This window comes from Phyllostomus discolor, chromosome 6, assembly GCF_004126475.2.
Source record: "Phyllostomus discolor isolate MPI-MPIP mPhyDis1 chromosome 6, mPhyDis1.pri.v3, whole genome shotgun sequence".
NCBI lineage: Eukaryota > Metazoa > Chordata > Mammalia > Chiroptera > Phyllostomidae > Phyllostomus > Phyllostomus discolor.
The window spans coordinates 100,953,501-100,970,353 of record NC_040908.2 but is presented as its reverse complement, the minus strand read 5'-3'; the positions used below and the strand labels follow the sequence as shown (position 1 = coordinate 100,970,353).

Here is a 16,853-nt window from a genome sequence, read left to right as displayed (position 1 = left end):
TTGAATGTGACCTTCCAATAATTCACATTACTTTCTTGTGTAATTAATATTGTGATTCAGAGCACATACCTTGAGTTTCCCAATGCTCACAAAAATCTTTGTCTGCAGGAAATTTAATTCTTGAGAAAAGCAGCTTTAGTCTACCTCCAATCCATGACCGTGACTTGTTTATACGTGTAATTGGTATAAAGAACAAAGCACCATTCTCACAAATCTTATAAATTAAAACTTCAAACAAAAACACAGTCTGAAGAAGCACTTTTGTAGCTTGTTGAAAAAAAGAAGGACTACAGCAAGTACTGCCACAGACATGCCTCACCAGGAGAAAGAGAGCTTCCCACCCACATGGTATACAGCAAAAGCTTGAATCCCTGACTGAGCATCAGGGGAATTAACTCACAGACAACTCAGAGGCAGGAACACTCCGGTCTGTGTGAAAATAAAATGAAAGGTGAGATTTCCTTATGCGGCAGCAAGGAAAGTAGAATTCTGAATCTCCTTTTGGAGTCAAGTTGGTCTTTGACAGAAAATCAACACGCTTTAAGAGGTTCTAATCTGGTAGGATGCCAGACAATGGCAGGGTGCTTAAACGGAGCGTTGTGTAGACTCAGGAACTGGTACACTGGCAAGACAACCTTCTGTTCCAGCAGAAGGTAGTCAAGGGTGTCAGCAATGCTCGTATCACTAGTAACAGCCACCAAGGATCCAGAGATCAACAAGCTCTAGTGACACCCCATTGTCACGTACAAAAATGAACAGCAGGAAGCAAAGGGAAAAAATGTATCAGATTTTTTCATTATATTACTAATTTTTATAATATTAAATATTTCTCATTCCAATGCACTGATATTTGTTTCTGGTTGTGACTTCACCTATTGTTATTCTCTTTATTTTTAAATTCTACACTATTATTACATTTTGAATTTTAAAAGCATAAATGCTCCAAGGCATAGTTGTGTACACATGTGTATGAAAGTGTATATAATCTATTAACTCTAAAAACATTAATTTAAAGTAGAAGAGATTGAGATTACAGATTATAATATCACACAGAAGGAGTTTGATACAGTCAATACCTGAGTGTCTGCACAGTGAGAACTCGGAAGTAGCAAGTGAAATAGAGTCTAGGGGGCAGCTCAGGGGCTGTGACAGGGCCAGTCACCCACTTTTGGAATCTCGAGGAGAAAAGCTCTTTGCCACATGCAAATAGTTATAGAAATAACATATGAGAATTATGGAAATAATAGAAATAGAGGTTGGTGCATGACCAGATGTTGATGATATATATATATCATCTCTATATATATAGATAATATATATATATCTATATATATATATAAATGGGCAGTAAATTTCTATGTTCTACAAATTCAGTGAAATTCCTAATAAAGGCTGTAAATTGAATGGCATTTAAAAAATCTTGTACATATTATATTCCTGCTAAAAATGATAAAACCATTTAAAAATTTTGTGGTTTAAATAATTTAAGAATCTTGTGCCTTTATGTTTAAATTCTGTTTCACTAAGCATAGACTTTAGAAGGTGTAGCTTCTCTACCAGTGTCTTAAAACTTCTTTATCATTTGTAAGGAATTTCTCATTAGCCAAAATTGGGTACTAATAAAATTCTTTGACTCTTTAGTATTACAAGTAGAATTTAAGTTCTATGCCTTGATATTATACTTTCACACTGTCTTCCTCTTATGGTAACTATATTTTTGTGATGCCATTATAATGCTACTAGCTGAGGATATGTGCCTGTGATTCATCAGTATTTATATGATAACGTAGTAAAATTTCATAAAACCCCCAAAGACATAAGAGTACTTTCATACATCCTCCGAACCAGGGGTTGGTAGACCAAGCCCCAGGAGTCGCACTCGACCTGCTGCTGCCTGGTTTTGTATGATCCAGCAGCTGAAACAACTTTTACATTTTAAAATGGATTTTTAAATGTCAAAGACGACTATTTCGAGTCTCATGATAATGATAAGATCTTCAAATTTCAGGGTCCTTACAGAAAGCTGCATTGGCACGTAGACACGCCCATCCATTTGTTCACGTCTATGGCGGCTCCCTGCATGATGGCAGGGATAAGGTCTGCGATGGAGTCCACAGGGCTTGCAAAGGACGAAGTACTTACTATGAGGCCTTCACAGAAACAGTGTGCTGATCCCTGCTCAAAGCTGAAGGCAGGTGTCTGGGATTCTGGATGGAGTGTTTAAAGTGGACTCAGTGTATGACTTAATTTGGCTTCATTTACAGACATCATACATCATATACATCATTGCCTTTGAATATTACCATCTACTTGGTAAACAAAAATAAAGTTACATTAAAAAAAACTGATTTTCTTGAAATGTTCAGGACCAGCAAAATAATCATATATAAGAATAGTATACTTTTAAGAAAAAATAATAAATGAACAATTTAAATACGTTTTTAAGTAATGATTTCAAGATTCCTCAGAGAATGTCAGACAGCTAAGGACAGACTCCAAAATCCTTATATCAGATTTCTAGTTTTCAAATTTCTGGGATATAGTATTTCTACAGTATTTGAGATTCTCAATTGTTATGGAGGAGACATGTGGAGAGTTACTTATCAAAAAGAAAGATACTTTAAAGTAAGAAACCAGCCAAAAAATAAAAAGAATGGAAACAATTTAAACTTCTGTTCTCATTTTCCATTAATAGGGAGCTGCTGGTGTGGGACTTGATAGAAATGGTCTGTTTTCATTTAGTGGGTTAATCCCCATATCTGTGTCAGATAAAATCATAGCACTTCTTATTTGTTACCATGGATACCATGAAGATACTGCCATCCACTAAATAATATTAGAGGAAGACAACATAATTTTCTGGGACTAGTCCTGTTTTGCCTTCATAAGTTGCCTTCAACCATCCTGGTTCCACTGATGGGTACACTGGCAGAAAAATAAAAAGTTAATGTCAGTCAAAGAACATTAGCTTCAAATAATTATATACACAAATGGGTAAGAATCCACATCAGATTGCATGCATCCACTCATCAAGGCAATGCCACAGCACCTTTAAAGCCGGAAAAGTCCTTTACATTCATATAATCAATCAATCAGCCACCTTCTCACATCCTCCCTGCACCCTTGATTCTGCCCCACCCTGCCCCCTCCCTATACACAGGGGAGGAAACTGGAGGCCAGAGGAATGTGATGTGTTCACTTGTGGAGGTCAGGGGAGGCAGGGCCTGAACTAGGTTCTCAGTCCCCTGGTTTCCACTTCAGACTCTCATGGACACACTGTTCCTTCAGGGGAGGCAGTGGGTGCACCTACCGTTGGAAAATATCGCCCCCTGCGGGAAGGAGAGCTCGTGGCTGTGCTCGGCTTTACAGGAGTACATGGCTTTGGCTTGGCTGAAAGGGCAGAAGACAGTTTGTAAAAACCACAACATTCAAAAGAAATACATTTATATTCAAATTATTCTTAAAAATGACATGTTTCTACTTGTAATTGGAGTATAATATAAAGTGCAAATGTAAGTCTGCAAAGTACATTTCTCACGAACTGCACACACGTGTGCAATCATAAGACACCAGCAGCAACCCAAAAGCCCATCTCACGTTTCCAGGCAGTGCCTGCAAGGGTAACCGCCTAGCTTATAGCAAACAGCCTGAGTTGGTTTTAAAGGATGCTATTATTTAATTAGTGGATATGCTGTTTTTGCAGCACATATTGAGGGTCATAGGTAGCAAAACATGTTTTTCCACTTTCATTTCAGACTACCAGAGGTGAGATCCCCAAATTAAAAGGTCTACAGGGTACAGTAAATGAGTTAAGTAGGCATGATGGGTAAGTTGATGATAAGTGGTGACCAATGACGGCCTCACTGTCAGGAGGGAGATGGCTTTGGAAACCAGGGATCATATCTATTTCTTAGAAAGGGAAGCCAACACTCAGCTCTGGCATGTGCACCATATGGGAATTCAGGCTTGATACAGCCAGATAGGCTGGTTTTCTAAGAGAAGCCAGAATCTCAGAGTTTTATAGGAGTTCTATTAAAAACATTTGAGCTAACACTATTTTTCTTTTAGGCCATCATCTGAGGCTACTAATCAAGTCATCAGCCAAGTCACCTTTACTCTGCAATAGCCACACACCTTGGTGAGAGGTGGAACTCCTCTTGACTCCACCCACTTCTCACCGTCTCTACCACCACCAGAGTGCAAGCCAAAACCACTGCTGGTGTGACCCACTGAATGGCTTCCTACCATCCTAAATCCTCTAGGCCTGTTTTTGTCCCCTTGCAATCCATTCTTTACGGAGCAGCCAGGACAGTTTGAAAAGGTTCTGATGATCATGTTATTTCCCTGAGAACAAGCCTTTCACTGGTTTCGAACTGTAGCTCCAACCCACACACAGTCAGGTGCCTGTTGGCTCTCCTGCTTCCGTTGTGCCTGCCTCTGCCCACCTGCTGCACCCCAGTCCCACCTGCCCTCCTTTTCCTCAACCATGACAAACACATTCCCACCTCAGGGCCAGCTGAGTCCTTGCTCTGAGATGCTTTCCTCTTGAACCTCACATGGCTCTGCACATCTAGTCCATTTTAAATTTCCTGAGCTTTGCTGAAGGCTGTGTCTTCCCTGACCACACACTCTAAAATAGCTGCCCGGGCATTTATCATACCCTCCTAAGTCTGTGTGGTACTAATATCTGCTATTCTTTTGCTATTGTTGCTATTTCTGTTTTCTTCTCTCCTAATCAAGATGTATCCTCCATGAATGATGCTTGATGCCTAGTAATAACTCAGTAAGTATTTTCTGAATAAGTGAGTAGGAAAAAAAAGGGCAAATGCTCTGATGCTCTGGGCTTTTTCTATGTGATGAGTCCTTTAAACATTCAAGGTGCCTTGTCTTTCTTCCTTTTAGTCCCAGTACTGAATCTGCAAACAAGCAGCAGCAGTGTTTGCTATTGCAGATCTCTCAGAGCACCAAGGTCACATTATTTCACTTTCCTGTCAGGGCTGGACCCTATGTCTGACCTCCACACTTCCAAAACAAGACGAGGTCACTTAAACCAGGGTCCTCAAATGTCATATGAAGATTGGAAAGCTTACGGAGGAACATTCTGGCCCCAGCCCCAGGGTCTGCTTCTATACTCTCAGAAAGGTTGCTAGGGGAGCCTGCAGCGGTCAGGTTTGGGAATGTCCACTAGCTCGCTTTCTGATGAAACACGGGTTAAGGAAGAACTGCGGGAAAGGAGGCACCCACAGAAAGACTTTACACTACAGAAGAGCTGCGCGGGTGTGTCTGTGTGCACACGCCCATGTGCACCTGGGTGTGTTGGTTAACATGGGTGGGAGGTGAGGGAGGAGGATGCTATCAAGTTCTAAAGACTTCTAAGAATCAGATGGTAGTATTCTTAAACAGAAAAAAAATACTAGTTTTTTCTTATAAACCTTCTAGTTAAATGTAATAATTTAATCCAGTACCTGATATGACTGACAGTTGCATAGCTATTTCTCTAAAAATATGTAAAGATTTATTTTAAAGATTTTATTTATTTATTTTTAGAGAGAGGGGAAGGGAAGGAGAAAGAGAGGGAGAGAAACATCAATGTGTGGCTGCCCGTCACCCGCCTGCCCCAAACTGGGGACCTGGCCTTTAACCCAGGCATGCACACTGACTGGGAATCAAACTGGCAACCTTTTGGTTTGTAGACCTGCACTCAATCCACTGACCTACACCAGCCAGGGACTAAAGATTTTTTAAGAATTCACATTTCCAGCCCTGGCTGGTGTGGCTCAGTGGATTCAGCACTGGCCTGTGAACCAAAGGGTCACTGGTTCGATTCCCAGTCAGGGCACATGTCTGGGTTGTGGGCCAGGTCCCTGGTGGAGGGCACATGAGAGACAACTGCACATTGATATTTCTCTCCCTCTCTCTCTCCTTCCCTTCCTCTAAAAATAAATAAATAAAATAAAAAAAGAATTCTCATTTCCTAACAGCAACAATTTCCTCCAATAAACATTGTTTTATTGCTCTGAGTACTTAAAATAGATACATAAGGAAACAATTTCCAGAGTTATAGAAATAATTAAGATATCATTGTTCTTAAAATGATATGATTCTTGAAATTGCACTAAGGCAATTAAACTATTTTTATTAATATTTCAGACATGAAAGTCCTCTTTATAGTATTTTATAAGATTACGTGGAGAGAGGAGGGAAATAGAATAATTATACCACTAAATAAATAGATATCGTTAAAAGTGTCAAAAATACACAGCAAAAAAAATCTGTCATAACTTTTCAGTTGTCTGTGCCTGTGTCTAGACAGGTATAATTTTCTTCTGCTGCACTCTGTAAGTACAGGTGTTAACTCAGCAGAGTGCTTGGATGATTTAATGCAGACTTCTGTGGCCGTGGTTTCCTCTCCAGGTGCTAATGCTTCCTCTTTTACTGCCTTGGTGTGCTGAGGATGTGAAAATTACACTGACACCTATCGAGCCTCTCTTCAGAAGATTCTAATATGCTTGAAAAGGATTTTGAAAATCCTGCTTCTCACGGCATGGGAGAGGAAGGTGATAACATTTACTGTTCTGAGAGCCATTTCTCCCCTTACATATGGAAGATGATGTGATCACAAGTCCCATTCCCATGCTAAATGCCGCCTGATGCTGGTGAGTAGACTTACAAAGGTTTCATAGGGTAGGTGTGCACAATCTGCGATAGTTAAGCATAAGCAAAATAAAAAAGTCACTAGATCAAAATTGATGCAATGTTTTCTGGAGAGCCACTTAACGATGATAAACACACACGCATACAAACACTCTCTCACACCTCCTGTGTGCCGAGAATTTCACTGCTGAAGGGAGTAAAAAAGCACACAGATAATATTTTTTAGAATACCAAAGAAGTTGCGTATGTCTCAGAGGCTAAAACCGCTGTTCTCCTCCAACGGCCTCCTTGACGTTTCCACAGCTTCTGCAGTGTTGACTACACCTGCTCCTTCTGATCATCCTTCACTTTGTCCTTTGCCAGAACCTCAAACGAAACCATTCCCCAAAGACCAAACAATGCTCAATCGTTTCTCCTTTTCACTCAAAAAGCCCACCTTCATTGATGCAGAGTAACTGCTGTGAACAAGTTTCTCAAATGGTGAACTTCATGCCTTCTCCCATTTGAGCTGCACATTTGCAACTGCCTCTCAGTGTCCTCTGGCTCCCTCAAACGTTATGGCTCAAACTCTCCTCTCCCCCTTGTACTCACAAGCCAAGAACAGACACTAAGCTGCCACTATTTCTCCCACTCAGACTCAAAGACTTGGAATCTTCTTTATCTGTCGTTCATCCTAGTATCAAAGCAGTTGCCCAGTCCTGATTCTGTCCATAAAATGTTCCTTATTGCTTTTCATTCCTTTGTTACTGCCCTAATTACGGTCTTTTAAATCTCGCCAATTCTATCCCGAATGATTGACTTTACTCTCGACTTCCCAACTCTCTAGAAAGATCACGTGGAAGGATCTGTTCACCGATTAGATCACTCCTCTGCTCAATGGCTCCCAGAGCCGGCTTTAACTCTCGGAGATGTTACTTTTCGTGCTCAAGGTCATCCACTAGAATCTCCCAATTAGTCTCTTTCACAAACACAGCTAGTCTTCCTACTACTCGCTACCTGTTCTATGATTCTTTAAGGACTAATTCAAGGGTAGCCCTGAGTTCCCTAGCAGGAACATGAAATAAGCACTATAGGAGATTAGTAAGGAAAATGCTTTCAACTTCTTTCTATTGTTCAGTTGTATTTAATAGTACCAGAAAATACCAGGTGGGGTTGTTAAGAGTTCATGTTTATAGATCATTAAAATATATTAATGAGAGTCTCAAATATCTTAAGAAAGTAGTTTCAATAAAAATTATTACAATAGTAACAGTTAATATTGTAAAGGCCATCTGTGGAGAACTTACCAAATAGATTGCCGTGTATTTAAAATTTACAACAATTTGGCAAAACCAGAATTATAGCCTTATTTTATAGAGACAATAGACTTCTTAAATATGTGACTGCAAGCTTATACACATGGGAAGTGGTGAACCAAGGACATGGCCATGAGGCCCACTGTGTGCCTCTGTCCCTGCCTCTGGGTGGAGAGTTATGACACAGTCCACATGCTGTGCACCAGTTGAAAAAGACAGTAATGTTCAATGCACCAGTTAGTAAGCTCTGAGTTTATGCTGACAGCCATTAGAAGTTGATTTAGAGTAGTATTTTGAATGTAAAAAAACATTAAAAATGAACAGACTGATTGTTGAACCTTTGAGTATATATTTATGACATGACAGCATTCTGATGTATTTCAACAGCTGGCTTTTTTAAAGCTCTGTGAGATTATCTCTTTGATTACAGTACTTGAGTTCTTAACAGATTTAGATCTTCCTAATAAAAGGGCTCCATCTAGTGGATTAATTCAACCCCATAGCTGGGCAGACAGAAGTAACAAGATTAAATCCCTTCCACTAAGGCCTAAAGTAGATGACAGTTTCAGAGATACATGATGTTTGCTCTGATGCGCACAGTGCCTAATTGTTGCTGTGTCTGATAAAAAGGAAGAAGGGAAAGATTCCACAGCGGACGTGAGATCATGCAAACACTTTGGAATCTGCTATATGAATGCAATGCACTGACTGATGTCCTAGAAAGATGCCAACTCTATGGACTTAGAAACATTAACAGATGAGGGCCTAAGTAGGCGATTTTGGGGGGGGGGGGAGCTTCTTCTAGGAAAAGTTCTATAAAGTCAAGAATATACTTTTGAAAAATTTCTATTACCAAAGGATTCTTTGTTGTGCAAAGGTTACAGCAACTGTGTCTTCTAGAAAACATATCTGTTTAGAACCCTTCTTTGAGAAGACCTTAACAAACCAAGCATCACCTGGCCAGTCTAAGACACCATATGCGGTTTATGGACATGACCTCTTCCTCGTGAATGGGGAGTGAGTGTGGGTTTGACCGTCTGTGGAATGGAGGGACAGAGCTATTAAAAATGACCCACCATGTCAACACAAGGCAACAACGTCACCACTATCTTGTTTACTTTTTACTTTGTTTTGGAAACTTACCGCCCAGAAGAAACTGGCTTAACTGAACCAACATTTTCAAACAGTTGGGCTTTCGCTGCCACACTGAAAAATAATTTAACAATGCAAGCTTCATTAAATCAATTAGAAAAATCATTTGGGTTAAAATGAAATTTAGAGTTAGCAATTAACCAAAACAATGATAATTAGTAGTTAAGAACTGTCCCCCAAAATTTGACTTTACTTTTAATTGTTTTAAGATTTAAAGAAAAAAAAGATTTAATGTGGAAGAAAGTTTTAGCTTTAGTCTCCAGTTCATGGAGTATCAAATGGTAATAAACCTATCGATACCACCTTTGGGGAGGTTTCTGCCCTTATTTTTTCTACCGCAGAAAACTGGGAGCAGTAAAAGGGAACACTTTCTCCCTGCTTTGCTCCCAGCAGCAGTATTATTGACTCCTGTGAAGCCACAAGAGAAAAATCAAGTCAACATGACAAAAGAGTTGTTCACTTTGACAGCTAAGACAAACTAATGATAACATTGTTGCATGTACCCTTTATATTTGAGCACACTTCCTATAATATGGGAAGAGACAACTGTGAAAATATGACCAATCGGTAAATCTGTAGATTCAAATCTTGTTTCAAGTCATGGAGTGGGGGCATGGTCTGTAAAGAGGTAAGAAAATTAGGTAGAGGGTGAAAAGAATGAAAACTAAAGTCGCCTCAGTAGGCGGAGAAGTTTCTATATTTACTAGAAGAGACATCAGATTCCTTAAATGACATTCTAAACTAAATTTTTAAAATCTCTTATTCATTTCTTTGACAAACTTCTCCTAGAACAGAACCATTTGATAATCTCAAGTTTATTTATGACTAACACAGAACATACACTCTCTGATTAATTTCTTCTTGTACTATCAGTAAAATCACAAAATGGAAGCTCCTCTCTTTCCCTCAAAAAGGATGGGATTTATTCTCCCTTGACACATTGACTTAAAATTTAATTTCCCTCAGTGGCTAGAACTATACACACTGAGAAGTAGACAGATTTACAAATATATTTGTCTACAACATGGTAGCTGAATTTCTGACCAAGAGAGAGATAATGTATGTTAAACACACTGAAACCAAAAGGTTTCTATCAGAGAAAGGGAGGAACAAATGAAATTAAAACACTCTGTATGGAAATAAGCTTAGTAAAATGTCTGACTGAACTTTTGAGGAATGATTTAAGTGTCGAGAATATCACCATATTAAAAATGGGCATAGTATAACAGAGCACAGATTCAAGCTACAGAACCCTGGGTTGGAATACCAGCTCTACCCTTACTAGTTGAGTATATGTAGACTGGTTCCTTAAACTCCCCTTTTTAAATTTTATTATTATTTTAATAGAATTAATTTGATAGGTAACATTTTGCAATCCTTAAATTTTCTGAGTATCAATTCCCATCATTTCTAAAATGAGGTTTATACTACCGACTGTGCAAGGATATTGTGGAGCTTAGAAGAGACAATGTAAGCAAAGGTGCCTAGTAGTAACAATATATAGCATTTGGAATGCTCAGCAAAAGTCAGCAGATATACAGAAAAGGAGAAAAACTTTTGTCCTTGATTTTGCTTAGTTGTTTATCCAGGTTCTCACTTCTCCTCTTTGACCCCCTTCTGTGCATGTCTGTGAGCCCTGCCTTATCAGCCTTCACACTTGCAGGTCATTTCTTCTGATTAGAGGGACCAGCTCCCTTTTGCCTATCATATTCCTTGTTCTCTATAAGCTTGTTTAAATCCATGAGTTCTCAGGTGGGGAGATATGTGATGGTCAACCTTCACAGCTAGAAAGCAGTTGCATTTCTAACAGAGGTAGGGGGTAGGGGGCCTGAGACCTGGGCCTGGCACAGCGGTCTCCACAGCTGAGAAGTTGATGTTTAGCTTTCACAGGAAGGTTTCTGGCTTCAAAGCCCATAACTACTATATTATACATCTATTTTCATGTCCTTATACTAAGCCATAGTTCTGCTTCTAAGGAAAGTACTTGAAGCACCTGCCCATGATTGTTTATATGTGTCCTAAGCTTGCTCTAACTTCCACCTCACTTTTAGAAGAGGACAGGGCCCTACAGAAGTGGACTGTACCCACTCTACAGATGAGGCATTGGCTGTGGAAGTCCTAAGGGCTCCTTCAGCCACCTCCATCCCCATGGGTCCCCTGGCAGACACAGCGAACACAAACCTCACTTACATGGAGCCAGGCCGCTGGTAGCCATTGCTTGAGGCAGTGTCTAGCCTTAACCTCCTGCACATTTTTGGAGGCAGGTCTGGGTGCGGCAAGGCTTTCGGCGTCTCTTTGGAACCTATGGAAGTTAAGCTTTGAATGGAACCACTGTAGCTCTTGTTTCCTAAAAAGAAAGCCCAAGAAAACAGGCAAGGTGTTATTAGACAAAATAATAACAATAACCCAGTACATGTGCCTAACAAAAGGAAGCATTCTTCTCTGAAACCAAATGAGAAGGTACAGAATGTTCTTTTAGCACTGCAGCCCATCACTCAGGGAGATCAGAATCTACAGCAATTACAAACACATCACCTCACAGAGACAGAAAGAGCCAGGAAAAAAGTCACAGTGCAGAGGAGTCTGAAAAGTCTTAGCTCCCAAGGAACAAACTAGATAAGCATCATTAGTCCCTCTCCCATTTTTCCCTTGCTTAATCATGCTGAATAATCTGGCAAGTGACAGGGAGTTAATGGCATCTTGCATAAACTAAACTCTGGCTTACCTTCAGCTGCAGAGATGGATTTGAGAAAGGTAGCTGAGGCTCTTTTCTGCCCTGAAACCCCTTGCGGCCCTTTCTTGGTCAGGTCTATGGGTGGGGAAACATCCCCCGGGCTAGTGACGGAGGCAACACTCTGGCAATCTGATTCTGCATCCGTTTTGGTTGCATCTTCTCTAGAACTGGATTCAGGACTAGTCCAGAGACCAAGACTTTTCTGTCCATTGGAAGGTGATGGGGATGCAATCCAAGGAATCCCTCCAGATTTCTCCCTGGGCTGGCAGGAAGCAGGCTTTGTGTTGCTGTTTTGTTCAGAAGAGTGAGAGGAGAGGGACTCAATGCTCCCCATGGGTGTGCTGGCTGGGCTGCTGCTGTAGGAGTCACCTGAGCAGGAGCAGAAGAGAGAGAACAGTGGCGCTCCACTGAAAACAGCACCACCAAAACCTGTCCATTCTCCAACTCACACACGTTCTGTGGCCACCTGGTCCCACTGAAGTGATGGGCCTTTATCTGATGTGGTGAACCATCCTTAGTACTGGAGAAAGGCTTTAAACATGCACTTGAATTTGGAAAATGCATTTTTCAATACTATTCAAGGGAGATCTTACATGCAATATGTACCTTGCCCTAGGAAATTATGTTACTTGTTGAAGCATGAGTGGGCAGACTTGAATTCAGAAAAAATTCTGAAACAGGACTCACAAGTAAGGGAAATGATTCCATGATTATATTACAAAAAAAAAAAAAAAAGAAAGAAAGAAAGGGGGGGGGCTAATGTTAAAGATATATTCTGCCTTTTTAATTTATTTTTATTTTTCTAATCTTAGGTGATTCTGAGTTACGATGCATCTGAATCCTCCTCCATTCAAAGGCATCATTAGATATCAGCTGCAAATTACAAGCTGCTCTCTATTTCTAAATAGGGGACCTGTTCCTTTTCCTGCTAAGAATATAGCAGCATAAGTAACTGGCTGTTTTACTAGGTGTATTTTTTTTTAATGTTCCTAAAAGTAAGGTATAAGAAGCAGAGAAGCTGTAATAGAGTGTTCAACTATGTCTAAATTTTTTTAAAAAGTATTTTCTATTAAATATTGATTGTGAAAAAAATTGGGAGGCTTAAGGGTATGAAATAAAATGAAAAGACCACAGTTTCACACACATCACAGGCTCAAGATGCCACCCACTTATTCTTGGGGCATGGCTCAGAACAGTAAGTTAGTGATAACGTATGGTGTGGTTTCTCTTATTTCTTTTCTTTCTCTCTTTGAAATACTTTGATATCCAAGAGATGATGCTTTAAGAACATAATGTGAAAGGAAGAAAGAAAATGACTGCTTCAGCCAGACTTTCTTTTGCTTTCTTCTCTAACTACTTTCACAATAGCACAAAACCTTCTACAAAATAGCACCTCATGTACTTAATCACAGCTGCAGAAAAAAAGGGGGTGAAGGGGGCATAGAGCAAACTAATTACTGCTTTTGTCGCGGTAATGAATTTGCTTGTCTAAGGTACCTTGTAACTGTACTGACAGAGAACATACGAATGTTAGAGGTGGAGGAGGTATTGGGGTGATAGCGTCAGTAAAAACAACTTATTTCTACCTAATTGTGGGTAGAAAGGCTGATTTAAAGAATGGAGAAAGCCTCTCCCTAAGGCGGCACACTTACTATCAGGCTCTGCCAAGCATGGAGTGTATCTCCCTCTGGGCTTCCGGGAGCCTGTCGACAGGCAGATGGCGCGCGCCCTTCGGGATCCAGATCGAGACTGAGGTTGAGGAAGAGGAATGTTTGGGTCTGGGGCAGTATGGAAAATCTGCAGAAGAACAATGAACCAAGGTCAACCAAAGGGTGAAATTGCCACTTTCATCATAAAAGCAGCTTTGAGAGTTATTACATAATCTTAGAACTATATTCTGCTTAATCAGTTGCCTGGCAAGAGACACTTGATACAAAAAACAAACAAACAAACAAACAAAACACCCCCTGAATAACTACAACTTTCTCGTCTATTTACACTGAGTAGTGCTTCTTCTCTGGGTTTTCCTCTTTGTGCTCCTGCATTACCCAACTTCAGGTTTCTCGGTAATTTTAAGAAACCTTTCAAATAGGAACAGATGTCTATGTCAAGACACATGGATTTTTTTCATTGTGATAGTCTCTGTCCCTCTTCACACTGAACATGGCCCTTGGGGAAAAGGATCCTTCCGTATCGTTTCCCCTGCAGAATGTGCCCCTCGTTCCTTAGGAGTAGGCACTGCCATGCTGTTGCTTCTGAACCGTCAGGAAATGTGATGAGTGCAGGGAGAGGTCCGAGAGCAGCCCTGGGAGGCGGCCCTGTGTGCTCTGGCTGTGAGGAAGCGGGCAGCCGCGGGCAGGCACACAGGCTGTTCTTCCATAGGCACCAGGAAGGGACCCGGGGAAGGACAGAGGCACAGTCACTCTATCACAGGACTAGCTTAGACACAAATGTGTCACAGGATGATTAGGGCTTCAATGGCCAATTTCTTAATTATCCAATCAATTTGGCTTTCCCAACTTCTAATTTCCATAGTTGTTCTAAGATTGCACTCTTACGAAGAAACTCTTCTTAGGGTTTGGATATAGAAAAGGCTTCAAGATTCTGTTCCCTGAATTTTTTCTTTGATTTTATTTAGAGTATCATTTCTACTGTATCACTAAAAATGTAATCCCAGAGAAATTAAAATATCAAAATAGATTTAACCACAGAGTAATTCTAAAGTGTTCTATGAATATGAGCAAAAAAATTGCTTATATAAACGCTACAGAAAACCTTGAAAGGTAAATGATAGAGGAGAGGAAACCATCTGTCTGCTCAGAGGGTTTAGAGGAGAACTTAAAACTGAACTCGGAAAAAGAAAATCAAAGTCCTCATCAAGAACTAATTTATACAACACCAGGCTGACAGGACTACAGGAACCTGAGGTCACAATGTGAAGCTCACAGATGATGCAAATGGACAATCAAGCAGGTACAAATGCAAGATATGAAATGTGATGCTTCCACATGAAAATGCAGCTTACCTTTTCATAGTGCTCTATTAGAATTTCAACCACAATATTCTGAAATTTAATATTCATCATCGCAGCCACGGTTTCTTCCTGTGCCCTCATTAGAGTTGGGCCAAATATGACACCAAGGTTTGAGACAGTCATGAGATTTTGTTGGCTATGGAGTGATACTCTGCAAATAAGAGCAACAAAAAGTAAGTTAAACATTTAGTAATTATAAAATGTTGTCATCTACCAAATTTGTGACACTATAGGCTAATTTTTCTAAATAGTCAACTTCAGTCATTCCCAATTGGCATTAGTGAGTATAGCTTAAAAGGATATAATAAATCAACCTAGACGAAGTAAGACATAATTACAAAAGTTAATATATTGAAGTAAAAAATTTTGATTTTCTAAAGTGAGTGCATTCACCCTAGAGAGGGAGATTATTATCTCTTCAGTGTTTGCTCAGTACTGCATTTCTTTTAGAGCAGATGGTTCAGCGTAGACTGGTTGTAATTTTATTTGGATTCGCCAAACATATTGAAAACCTACTGCCAGGCACTTTCAGTTATTATTGCATTTAATCCTCCCAGGAAGTCAGGTTTTCCTATTGTATGGGCAAAAAACCAAAGCTCCTAAAGTCAAAATGATGCACTTGAGGTTACAGAAAATTAGGGTCAGATGCTGTGTCAGTCAGGCCTCCTGAATGCAAGTCATGGGTTTCCTTGAGCTCCCCACGTGAGACAACTGGCCAATGCACGTTTCCATCCTTCCCAGCCTTCCATCCAAACTTCTCTGGGTGCTTCCCTGGTGCTGGGCACTGTGCGAGGCAGTGAGACTAGGACATGCAAAAGCATCAGTGTTGGCTTGAAAATGGAAATGAAACCAAAAAAGCCTATGGTATTATTGGCCTTAGCAAAGTAATCTCAGTAACTAACAAACATGACTGTGACCAATGAACTAACTTGGAAACTGGACATATTCTTTTGAGGAAACCCCGTTCATTTGACCAGTCTCCTGGGTTAACCACCACCTTTTCTGTGTCACTCCCAGACAAGACTTTAGAACGTAAAGTTCTAGGAAGGAGCACAACAGAAGATTATGTCTATATCTGAGTATGCATCACTAACTGCATTGTGAAACCTAAAGTCGACTGCATGGGAAATCCAGGGTTTTGGGTTGTCCATGCAGCTCCTAGCACAGGACAAGCAGTGCTGACTGTCCGAATGACTGAGATGCTCCCTGTGCCCACGAGGGCGCTGTCTAAGAAGGCTCTTGGTTAGGACAAAGAGAGCTTCATTCTAAGTTCCCTTCTTATAAAATGTTTAACATGGATTAGAGAATGTATACTAAGAAAGTAGTGTGTAAAGATAGTGAGTCTATCTGGAATGAAAGCTTGGATCCATCCGACTTGGAAGTGGGGTTAGTCAGCCCAGTTATTTCATAGGCTTCAGTTTCCTCATCTGTTAAGCAGAACAACCCTTCTAGGGCTGAGAAAATTAAATAATGAGTAACATTAAGTTAAATATGACCTCAAAATAATGTTCTTCCTGTAATTAAATTTGCTATAGACACTCTTGCTAAAATGTAAAAGTTCTTTATAGTATTCGGTAAACTGGAAAATAATTACTATTAAGATCACTGCGGAACAGAATTAGAAATCCTAAAAAATTAGTCTATTTTAAGAAGGAGAATCGGAGGACTTCCGGCAAGATGGAGGAATAGGTGGACGTACTGTACCTCCTCGCACAACCAAGACTAGAACAACAATAATTTACAACAATAATTTACAGTCAGAATAACGCCCAGATCCAGCAGAGGATTTATCTGAATGGAAGTCGGGCAGCCAAGAAGTTGAAGTAGACGCGTTCATCCGGACTGGTAGGAGAAGACGAGCCGGGCGGGCGAGGGGCTGGCTCGGGTCAGTGGCACTCGGAGGTCGGGGAAAGTTTGGCGCGAAATCGGCGCGACAGCCATCCGGGGCGCAAGAACACAGCGGTGATCCCTGACTACGTAAGCT

General features: G+C 40.4%; 1 protein-coding gene across 1 annotated transcript in view; it reads right to left on the bottom strand.

Moving 5' to 3' along the window:
- Positions 1-1,728: 1,728 nt before the first annotated feature.
- ARHGAP42 (Rho GTPase activating protein 42) overlaps positions 1,729-16,853 on the bottom strand; it is a 244,395-nt gene continuing 229,270 nt past the window's right edge. Inside the window, exons 18-24 of the mRNA XM_028516368.2 lie at positions 14,861-15,020; positions 13,488-13,632; positions 11,827-12,204; positions 11,292-11,448; positions 9,093-9,155; positions 3,311-3,390; positions 1,729-2,925 (exon numbers count right to left, since the gene is read on the bottom strand). Coding sequence (XP_028372169.1) covers positions 2,837-2,925; positions 3,311-3,390; positions 9,093-9,155; positions 11,292-11,448; positions 11,827-12,204; positions 13,488-13,632; positions 14,861-15,020 — 1,072 coding nt within the window. The 3' untranslated portion in view covers positions 1,729-2,836. The remainder of the gene's footprint in view (positions 2,926-3,310; positions 3,391-9,092; positions 9,156-11,291; positions 11,449-11,826; positions 12,205-13,487; positions 13,633-14,860; positions 15,021-16,853) is intronic.